General features: G+C 36.7%; 1 protein-coding gene across 1 annotated transcript in view; it reads left to right on the forward strand.

Annotated features, from left to right (window-relative positions):
• The first annotated feature begins 6,100 nt into the window (after positions 1-6,100).
• The window catches only part of LOC123563981 (uncharacterized), a 99,968-nt gene continuing 93,792 nt past the window's right edge, over positions 6,101-12,276 (forward strand). Inside the window, exon 1 of the mRNA XM_045357217.2 lies at positions 6,101-7,387. Coding sequence (XP_045213152.2) covers positions 6,587-7,387 — 801 coding nt within the window. The 5' untranslated portion in view covers positions 6,101-6,586. The remainder of the gene's footprint in view (positions 7,388-12,276) is intronic.

Below are 12,276 nucleotides of genomic sequence, written 5' to 3' on the forward strand. Positions count from 1 at the left end.
AAAAACATTTATAAAATGAACATTAATTAATTTTTAAAGCAATTAAAGCAATTAAATGCCCATAAAAGATAAATAAATATGGATAGGAAGTACGAAAATAAGCCATATCTTTTATTTTAACTTTTATGTCTTATTTAAATTTATTTTATATCGTTATATAGATACGATCATTAGACACTTAAAAAGCAAAAATAAATTATTTTATTCTAGCAATTAAGAAGTGAATAGCGATTATTAAATCAGAAAAAAATAATTGTCCCTTAATATAATTTTATTTTAAATCAATTATGATCTTACAAAATAGCATCTTTAATTTGTCATAACGGTATATTACGGTATATTTAATATATCTGGGCCGTCCTGGACTGGGCCGTCTTGGTATGGGCCGTTTTGGATTTGGGCCGTCCTGACCCGCATTCATCTTCAAGTAATAATTTAGATGTGTATGCGTGTAAAATAAATATTATGTTTATAGATAATTTGTAAGTATTCTTTCTTAATTTTGTTGAGGAGCAAGAGCAATAAACCTGGTACGGCTGTGTGTCTAATCAATTTGCTTTTGACATTAAATGAACTGTGCTCGAGTTAAGGTAAAGGAGGTGTAATGAGCGGGAACTTCTAAAATAAGTGGCATCTTTCATAACATGTTTCAATAATAGCAAGAGCTGATCTTCACCCGATGTACAATTATTAAAAATGTCAAATGCACATGCAAATGGCGTCGAAATATCACGTTTTAGTCTTGCCCTAAATAGTTGTGACGTTGTATACATTATTCCTGATATATATATACTTACATTTGATGAGTAAAACTTTCCAATACACTAATTTATATTTACACAAATTTATATTTCCTATTTCTCGTGCAGCTCGTGTTTTACGTACACTCCTTTTCAATAATAGGTTGTGCCTTATTATGTATTATAATACAAAGGTCAACCATCGGGGTCAAGTTGCGTCCACTATAGATCCCTCGGAAGCACTGATGACAAGGCTAATAGTGAATATTGCAGACTCGATTTGATTGAGACCGCATTAGCTGTAGTACACTAGTCAGCAGTGTACATGTATCTAGATAATTTGCAACCATGCTTTGCACGAAATGTCACGGATCAGAGGGATAGACTAGCTATATTCATCACTACAACCCGGCAAACTGTATGAAATCTAAAGTGGTAGTATATTTATGGCATGCTTGAATTAAACCCAAGACGGTCCAATACTTTTTGACCTTGACACTTTGGTTCAAGTCGTAATAAGTGGTGGACGAGAATTGAAAACACCACTTAGCAAACGTATAATTGTTGGATGTTGTCCAACTGCATGCCCATCTACAGGCTGTAATACTGAAGAGAACATTGAACTGTAACCCGAACAACCTTGGTGAAATTTAAACGACAAAAAATCTGCACATTCAGTCAAAGACGCCGAATACGGTTTAATCTGTTTCTCACCATACCAGCTACTAAACTGTCTCATCATACCAGCTACTAAACTGTCTCACCATACCAGCTACTAAACTGTTTGAATTTATACTTGTAATCTTTTTGCATGCCTGACCTCCAAGAGGCTGCAAAAAGAGCTCTTGTCTGTTGAGAAAAGCTTTTTGCTTTTGACATCTGTCGATGTGAGCCATGCAGTCAAGTTTAATACCTGGGGTTTGAATGAACTATTCGACCCTTTGCTTGAGCTAACAGATTCGCATGTATTGGTAATTGTACTGGGCAAACCATAAGTAGTTGCAATAGACTGGTATACCACTGTCACGGGAGGGGATCCAACATATGTATTCCCAAATGGGCACCGCTTAAATTCATATGTTGTGCTTCCGGTAGTACATATGTGGTAAACATTTCGCAAAAAAACAGGTGAGATTTTTATTTGTGATTGAATTTTGCGGAAATGACATTGTTTTGCCAAAAAATCGCGATGCAGTGCAACCGAGTATACATTAACCAGCACGTAAGTGCATTTACCTTACTTGTATTTGTAGAAATGACAGAGAAAAACTTATTCTCCGTGAAGCGGTATGACTGAAAATTAGCAACATTTTTATCAACAGATGGAAAAATGTTGTAATTGCCCTGCGCTTGCTTAAATTTTGCCCTCGGAACCTTCCATGTGCAAAACCCCACCCAGAAAAAGAAAATTATGGTGATCACTTTGCTAGAAAAATGTTTTTGGGCGAAAACCCGAATGGGATACATATGTTGTGCATGGGCTACATATGTGGTGCATTAGACTTTTTAGAACTCCACAGGTTTTGAGCTTAAATGGTACCTGGATAAAGAAACGAACTGGAAATACGTGCCAAGTATAAAAATTATATACATGTATATTAAAGGGAGAGCATATTAGAAACGAGCACAGCTTTAAGCTTACATATGATGCTGTAGAACATTTCCACTAAGGGATCAACGCATCTCTCCTAAATCCGAAGGGGTTTATGTGTTGCTTATGTGTGTTGACCTGTGAATGTCGGAAATATGCATGTATAGTTTGGTGTATAGCATATTAGCTGCCGATACGGTCTGCGTAATTATATGTTATTGAACCTAGTGTTCTTTTCGTGTTTGTTTTACTCGTTCATGTGCGCCTCTATGTATATCTTCGGCGGTATTTTGCATCGTTAACCGTGGAAATTGTCCGTCTTTGAACCATGTACGTGAACTGAGTAATAGAGCCAAATATCTGTGTCTCGGGCAACGGACCCGAAAATAAAATGTAATAAATACTTTTGGGTCTGGGATTTCAATTCAGGAGGTAATTTTGGTTTGCCCGATACAGAACTATTGGCCCTGCCGCTCCAATACATAAGATATTGGGGAACTGGCACTTACTTGTGTTGAACTACGCAGTAACTTCGCAAGCTAGACCTATATAGCTTGTGGCAATATAGAAGGGAGGATATATTGCAAGGCACTCGGTCAAAAACTGTGTGATTATAACTCAGCATGGTCATTAAATTATGAAATATGTCCTGGGCCATTTATTTGATTAAGTTACATACCAGACGGAGCTATGTTCTGATTATATGACCGAGTACCTTGCAGTATATCCTCCCTCCTATATTTCCACAAACTATGATAGGCCTAGAATGTGGAGTTGCGGTATACATGTAACAACGTAGTTTTACAGAAGTAAGTGCCAGGTCCACAATACCATATGTACATGTAGTGGAGAGGCTGGGCCAGTAGTTCTGTATCGGGCAAACCAAAATACCTCCTGAAACACCCTGACCGTAAAGTATTTATTACATTTTATTTTTGAGTCCGTTGCCCGAGACAGATATTTTGCTCTATAACTCAGTTCACGGACAGACAATTTCCACAGTTAACGATGCAAAATACCACCGAAGATATATATAGAGGCGCACATGAACAGGTAAAGCAAACATGAAAAGAACACTAGGTTCAAGAACATATAATTACGCAGACCGTATCGGCAAATTATATACTACACACAAAACTATACATGCATATTTCCGACATTCACAGGTCAACACATAAGCAACACAGAAACGCCTTCGGATTTAGGAGAGATGCGTTGACTCCTAAGTGGAAATGTTCTACAACATCTAATATAAGCTTAAAGCTGTGCTCGTTTATAAGTTATCCCTTTCATACAAATGTATATATATTTTTGGACAGATGTGACATATACTTGACACGTAATTCCTGTTCGTTTCTTTATCCTGGTACAATTTAAGCTCAAGATCTGTGGAGTTCTTAAAAATCTAATGCACCACATATGTAGCCCATGCACAACATATGTATCCCATTCGGTTTTTCGCCCAAAAATATTTTCCTAGCAAAGTGATCGCCAAATATTTTTTCTTCTGGATGGGGTTTAGCATACGGAAGGTTGCGAGGGCAAAATTAAGCAGGCGCAGGTCAACTAAACAACATATTTCCACTAGTTGATAAAAATGATGCTATTTTTCAGTTATACCGCTTCACGGAGGATACGTTTTTCTCCGTCATTTCTACAAATACAGGTAAGGTAAATGCACTTACATGCTAGGTAATGTATACTCGGTTGCACTGCATCGCGATTCTTTGGCAAAACAATGTCATTTTCACAATATTCAATCACAAATAAAAATCTCACGTATTTTTCTGTGAAATGTTTACCACATATGTACTACCGGAAGCACAACATATGATTTTAAGCGGTGCCCATTTGGGAATACATATGTTGGATCCCCTCCCGAGTCTCGCCAGAGTGCAGCAATAGACTTGTATACAACTGTAGTCTCGGCAGAGTGCAACTGAACTGAAGCATGTCACTCAGAACTTTGGGACCAATATTAATAGTACAGAAACTTCTATCATTAATGTTTTGCTCTTGTTGTATGGAACAACATAACGACGACGATCTCAAACCTTGTCTACTAGGAACATACTCTGTAAGCAATTCTGTTAAATACATCATTTTCATTGTGAATTTCCAGGTATAAGTTTTATTCTTTGAGAAAATGTCTACATACGCGTAATTGCTAAACGGCTATTTTCATGGGAGCAGTTTTAGAGGGTGATGTTTCTCAGAACAGATTATTTTTCTTATATGTAACATAATATTATGTCAATATGTTTCTATTTTTGATAAGAAGACATGTCATACTAAATGACCATATCTGGTTTTCATTTCATTGAAATGCTCTAAAGTTCTGAAAATGAGGTCTGAATATGCTATTGTTAATATGAAATAAAGAAAGAACTGAATTGGTAGAATGTAACCCCTACATTGTTACCACAGTAGCTCTACCTATTTTGCTCGTTTTTTTGAGATTACCATTATTTGCATAAGCCAAAGATTAACTCCGCCCCGCCAGGTCGAATAAAACGCACTATTTTCTTTTGTTTGTTTACATTTTATACTGAGAAAGAAGTAGATTTCTATATTTAGTATTTCTATATTTTTTCGTTGTGTTTTTTTTAGTTTCTTTCTTTTGTTTTTGTTTTCCTTCTCGTTTTACAGGCAAAATATGTAATACATTTGTATACAATTTTCACAACAAAATTCAAGAATACAAAAAAAACCGCTGAAAAGCGAAGTTTATACTTTAGCAGAGGTCTGTTACCTAAACGTATGCATAGTTGAACAAATGATTGTTTTTGTTGAGTTTAGCCCGGGGCTGGTATTCATAAAGCTCCGAAGGGAAAATTTTCTCTAAGGGACTAACTAAAGGAAAAGTTCCAAAGCATTTTGTGGACAATCTTTGAGATAGTTGGAATGTCTAACAATATTGTCACATACAGTCTGGCATAGTATAACAATATTGTCACATACAGTCTGGCATAGTAATGAAGATTATCAGTAAATCTTATAAAGTCTACACTTTCCTTTTGTGCTATGTTGTTCAGAAAATTTTACAAAGATAAGGATTTTTCTAAGTTTTCTCCATAAGAGCTTTACGAATACGGGCCCATGTGTCCCTCAGCACATTATTTTCAAGCATGGGTGGGCACCTGGTTACAACCATCGGCTTGATGGCTTCCTCACATACAGGATTTCTACACCCGAAGTGAAATTTCGAACCCAAATCTGCCAGTGGCAAGTGATTATAGAAGTCAGCGAACCCAATGAAAATACATCTGATAGTCTTTGTTTGATATCACGTCTCTCTCCCTCTCTCTCCCCTGAGTTGTAGTTTTTAAATCGGGTCAGTTGTACTTTTCAAAAGTACGTGTATGTTACAATTAAAATATACATAAATAAATCAATTTAGTAGGAGAAAACTTGTATATCATCTAAACTAACCGAGTGAAATAATGTTTCATCCGTCATTCCGCAACTGATAACAGTTACCCAGATCTTATTTATACATATTTTTACCGGCCAGATTTCTTAAATCGTGTTACATAATTGCAAAACATGAAAGCGTGTCAATGTATATTTTGTAATGCTGATATGATCTGCGCAAAACATGTATCCCCTATTAAACAAAAGATATGGTATTATTTTTCGTTGTAGACAGCCAATCTCTTAAATATACAAGCTTTATTGATCTCAAGTAACCCCAGGCATAATGTTTGCTTGGTTAAGTGATGTCATGTAATTATAATTATTTCCACTTCCGTGCTCTAGTGTGGTTTATACACATATAGGATATTAATGTCGATACTGCTTCTCCTATACATTTGTAATATTGCGTGAGCAATATTTAAGTCAGTTGAAAGAAAACGATAGTACAATACAATTGTTCTCGTCAGTTTGCTTGTTAGCTTTGAGCGATTATAGGCATGACTTGAGAAGCAGAAAATAGTTCAATATTTGTAACATTTTATTATGCTGGATTTTTACATGGTTAATTCCTAAATGAATGAGATATATACATAATATTACACCACTTGCGTTTATATCATTACCAGCGGAATAGTTTTCGGGAATGCCTTGATTAATGTGTTGTGAGAATATCACAGTTTGAATGTAAATATCGTATCAGTCAACCCGTTATCGCAAGAGGAAAAGCGGACGTCCTTTGTTTGCATGTGTATAGATACTCAGTTTTACGGCGGTGTGAAATCGAAGCCGCGTGACATTCAATAATCGGATTTTATCAAGTATAGACGCAGTTACGGAAATGGCGAAAAGGCGAAATAAGAACAAAGTTAAACTGCGTTTTGCAGGATTAAATAGAAACGTCCATGGTGAAGTTACAGAGAAAATGTTCAGAAAGGATGTAAATACTAAGCTGAAGATGAAAAGCGTACGTAGTAAAGTTAATGACCCCAGAGAAAAGGTGCAAGTTACGGAAAAAAGTATATTAACTGATAGTGTCCCGGAAAATAAAAATAACAAACAAGAGACAGCGGAAACTGAACAGGAAGAAAAACTTAACACAGGAGGAAGAAAAACAAGCAAAAATACATCAAAAAGGCAGCAAAAATCCTCCGGGTGTTTCGGGAAGCATCTGGACGGAACAGCGACTTCTGACGAGATGCTTATATGTCCTACAGAAATTGACGGTGAAACATGTATAGAAATTCAGTGTGGTAATAATGAAGCTCATTTGTACCTTTCTAAACTTTGTTTAGGTAGCAAAGGGGCTTGCATACATTACGCCGACTCTTGGTTGACACCGAATGAATTTCAAACTGTAAGTGGGCGCGAGACGGCGAAAGATTGGAAAAGGTCTATACGGCATAAAGGAAGAAGCTTAAAGATGCTCATATCAAAGGGACTAATTACTGCTCACAACGTTTCTTTAAAAAAGACAAAAGACGATCTTGTGGAAAATCTCCGTGAGGAAATAGACTCAAAGGCAAAATCTCCCAAGAACGAAATCCAAATTGAAGCAGCGAAAGATGAAAAAGTCGAAGTCGTCGTCGGCGGAATTAATGTCACCCTTGAAAAAAAGAAAATGCTGGATACTAAAGCAATCGTAAGTCGTAAGATAAATAAATCAGCAGTGATTAGGTGCATGTAGTGCTGTACAAAGTCTTTGTTTTCCGCTGTATCTGATGAGATATGCCTATCTCAATGTAGATTATTTTACATGACGTATGTATAAAACGTATCACATTGAGATTAGGCCAACCGTTTCAAATTGTATATTTATGTTGTCAATATCTTAATCATGCGCAGTTTATCGTAACGATGAAACGTGCCACGTATCAAGTACAGCGTTCATATTGATCTCCAGCTTTTCCTGTACAGTTATAGGTTAAGTGTTTCGTACATGCATGCTTGATATATCCGTATTTTTGATACAACATGTTCTTATGTACTGGATATTCAATATAAATATGTATGAATACATAGTTATATATAAATATCGTCCGCGTCTGGAATATTTATACACCAGTCACGCCTAAGTATGAAACATTTATCATGCCTAGCGAAGTGTTTCGTGTTATAACAACTGCCGAATGAAGATGTTTTTTATGAACAGATGTGTGCGAAGATAAATAAGTCGTTGCCCTGCATAATGGCATATTTTCGCCATCGGTTGTGATAACATAGATAAACACGTCATATATTTAATTAGATAAATGCAGCCTGGAGATATCGAACCAATAGGCACCAAAACGTCACATGTATAATGCCTATCTACTCCTGTCAAACGATTTCCGTAAGCAATGACGCACAAGGCTTTACATGTTTTCTATCTCAGTTTAGATCGTACATAGTTTAAGTCTCGTTACGCCAGTTAGATTAGAGTGATAAAACACATGGCGCAGACAATAAAATCGTAAGTGATAGTACATAATCCACATTTTTTGCATGCCGGACAGGATTTTCCCGTGCTTTTCCGGTGCTAGAAAAACTCATCTAAGATGACTCACGTGCTATAATTTACAAGTAGGCTTCTTTTAAAAAAGAAACCTAGGAGAGGTCCAGTGTTGCTCCTTTTAAAGTTATATCAGCCACATAGATAACAAATGTTATCTAATTATTGTCTCTGGTTATATGATAGGTTGTGCTATAGACGTGTTTCCCTGCTGCAGGTCATTGTGACCTTTTAGGGCCCAAGCACTTCCTAGTTAATACTGAATTTCATTTAAAAATGTTCAAAAACTACAACTGCAATAACTGTACACTGAACTTGGCCCTGGTGAAAGCTGTCAAAGTAGTATCTTACCATTTATGCGAGAACCTCACCTGACAGGCTTGTTTGTCAACTGCCCCGTTCGTTTGGGCCCAAGAGAATAGCTTCCAAGAAGCTTAGAAGAAAATCTCTAACGATCAGACGTCTGTCGGAAGTGAAAAAAAAATATATCATTCTTTTTTTAAATGTTTTTTTTTTCCGAGATTTTTATTGTTAATGTGCTATTTGAAAAAGAAATTCCAAACATTTTATTTGTTCTAGTTTATAACTCAGTTTGTAAGGTATATATGTCGAATTGCCCCCTTGTTTTGATCACGTGATTAACATCTCCGACTATCGGGTGGAAGACATAGAAGTTCCGTGAGAAGAACTCTTCTTATTCCGGCAGATCTTCCGAATGGGGCAAACGAACCCGCCAGTTAAACAATAAGTTCATTTAATTGAACGAAATACATTTTAACGTGATTCAATTCATATGCATATCTTTGATTATTATACCTCACTTTTGTCTACAATGGTAAAATCCCATTACCCGAAAAAGAGATATTTTGACTATCAGAAACATTTTCAACCTTTTTGACACGTGACCAAGCGAAAGTGACTGTCAAGTCATGTGACCGCGCTGATATTTTGAATGTCATATAAGGGCAAATAACTGCTATAATTTTTTAGCCAAAATGATTGCCTCCCTTGTACACAATGTCATATTGTAATGACGTCACTATTCAGTGTGTACACAGGTAATTACCGAGCTAAAGATGAAACTGTTGATTTAAATTAATTAAAAACATTTTTAAAACTTTTTATGTGCTTAATTTTGTTCGGCATAATAAAATAAATATCATATGACAGCGTGTGCGACATTGATATTGTCAACCCTCGAAACAGAATGTCACCACTCGGCTTTCGCCTCGGTTGACATTCTGCCCTCGGGTTGACAATATCAATGTCACATACGCTGCCATATGATATTTATATAATACTGCGAACAAAGAATAGTTAATATATATCTCTATATTTGTTTTGTTAATAACTGAACCGTTTCTAACATTTATAACAATAGTATTAAACCATATTTCTTTATTTTAAACGAACAGTAAATTTCGTCTTAGAGGATTTTAAAACTTACTTGTGCGCAAGCGCATTGTACCATTTTAGACTGGCTCACCGTAATTTGCGTTTGAAAGTGAAATCTAAAGCTGTAAAATAAGTAGATTAGTCTGAATTCTCCTAGTTAGAAAGCCAACATTATGGAAAGGTCTTGATAGACCTCTCTAATGAATGAATGCGTAAATTCATACGTTACTATAACAAAATAGCGCCTTAAAGAAAAACCTTCGTTTTTCTTTATATCTTCTACAAATTGAAGAACAAGGCATGCAAGAAAAAAAATCTGTCACTGGTTGAAAGTACGGGTGGAAATATCTGGCTCTCGGGTAACTGTTTTGAGGGAACTCGGCTGAGCCTCGTTACCGCCTAAACAGTTACCCTCGAGCCAGATATTCCCATCCGCACTTTCAACCAGTGAAAGATTCTTATAGTATATATTAGAACCGGTGTATTTTCAGAGAAAGTTTCGTAGTCTGTCATTATCTTACACTGATCTAGTTCAAGTTCAGTATTATTTCCAGCCTTCCGGGAGTCCGCTCTCGTACTGGTATAAGTTATTAATAAAATTTTAAAGATAGATCTAGACGCTAGATATACCTCGAGTTGAAATCTGTTCATTGAGTATAAATGTGTGTCAATAATCCATCGTAGATCTAGATCTATATGTTTAAATCCATTACAAAACCAAAGTCGGACTGACCACCATGAATTTGATTAAACAACGTACTAATATACATGTACAGATAATTTTTCTCAGGGGTTGGGGTTGGGGGTCCCACCGACCCCTTACTAGGGCAAACGTGTGTCTTTATGCACTAGATAACTTGATTTGTGTTTTGTGGATGTTAGCCGTTTGACAAGTACAAGTACAGGTTTTGTTGATCAGGCTGAAGTAGAATAGTAGCTGACCAGCTTGGGTGGTCCGGGGGCATGTCCCCCGGAAAGTTTTGAAATTCAGCGCTTCATTTCCTGCATTCTGGGGCATTTTAGGAGCATTTAAGAACACATTTTCCACTGCAGTTTTATGTACAATATACCTCTTATTTTCACAGTTTTATGAGCTCTCCTGTTAAATTTGGGAGTAATAATAATCAGGGTCTTTTCTCTCTCTATAAAAGGGGCCGTTAATAGGCCTCTTCCCCTCAGAAAATTTCTTTTAAATCATGCAGTTTTCCCCAAAAATTGACTTTACATCAGGTTTTTTATTCCCCTTTGCCAAAATACCGAGCTATTTTTTTCAACAAATCACAGGCCTGGGCCCCTTCCCCTCTAGGTAAAAAAAGACAACCTGAATTAATTTAAATTAAGTTTTCTTAAAGGTAAAATTCTTTGTTTCTTTGAGATAACTAACATAAATATGAATTACGTCGGGGTCGTATATAGCAGCAGCCACATACACTTTGAATGCGGTCCTAATGTTGCCTTTTCGGGAAAAAAACACATTTTCTTTCCTTCTCTTCTTTCCTTTTTTTAGGATTTTCCAGGGGCTCCCCTCTGGATCCGCACATGAAGTGTTCTCGTCTGCCTAGCGGTGAAAGACTAAGGATCTTACATGCATGCCTGTGTAAGACTATAAGGATCTTACATGCCTGCCTGTGTAAAACAGATTTTTCCCTACCCGAGGGACCGTGTTGAATGAAAAACCGAGCGTCCCGAGGGTTGGGAAAAAAGCTGTTTGTTCATTTTTCTTGCCTATCACGTTCAAAATAAATCGAGATGATGAATAGATTTAGGTATTTCCTGGCATTATTTTTATAGTTTATGAAGTCATAATTGTGCAAGTACAATGTGACGTCACCGGAGTGCACACTATTTTAGAGACAAGGTTTTCCCATAGGGAAACACAGGAATATCTATTCCTGGCGCGTGCTCGGACAAATGTATACTCAAACTCCAACACAGTGTTACTTCCCCTTATCGGTACAGTAAATGATTGTATGACAATATTCCTGCGCGGAGGTTGATGTATACTTTTCCCGCTAGGTAGGCATGAAAAGGTTATCCAGGTCAGGAGATCACTATTATTTTCCCCTAGCTACACGTGCGCACATTGACGTCATAATTTGACACCATATTATGACATCATAGTATAAGAGCGATTTTTAATATAATAGATCTATCTTTGAATTGCAATAATATCCCCAGTCTGTAACTCTAGTTACCTCCCCTGACGGACAGAGAGAGTGATAATTTCGCTACGAGTTGGACTAGGGAATATAAGATTCTTTTACTGGTTGTAGGTGCAGATGGAATTTCCGGTCTCGAGGGTAACTGTTTAGGCGGTAACGAGGCTCTAGCCGAGTTATCGCGTAAATAGTTACCCGAGAGCCGAATATTCCCACCAGTGATAGAATCTTTTTCTTGCATACCATATTCAAGAAATAATAATAATAATAAAATCAATCGAACGGCTTTTTTTTTAAGAACTATATCTTATAGCAGGCCAGCGTATTTAAACAAAGTGCGGGAAACCAATGTCCGTAAACATGAAAGACGTCATGGCGTTACAAAGACAAATGATGTAACTCATTGCAGACTTGGAGCGGTCTTCTGCGCATGCCCGAAAGTGATTGTCAATTGTAGCGCACGGCAAAAATATGCATATTTTTGCA

This window comes from Mercenaria mercenaria, chromosome 2 (assembly GCF_021730395.1).
Source record: "Mercenaria mercenaria strain notata chromosome 2, MADL_Memer_1, whole genome shotgun sequence".
In the NCBI taxonomy this organism is placed as follows: Eukaryota; Metazoa; Mollusca; class Bivalvia; order Venerida; family Veneridae; genus Mercenaria; species Mercenaria mercenaria.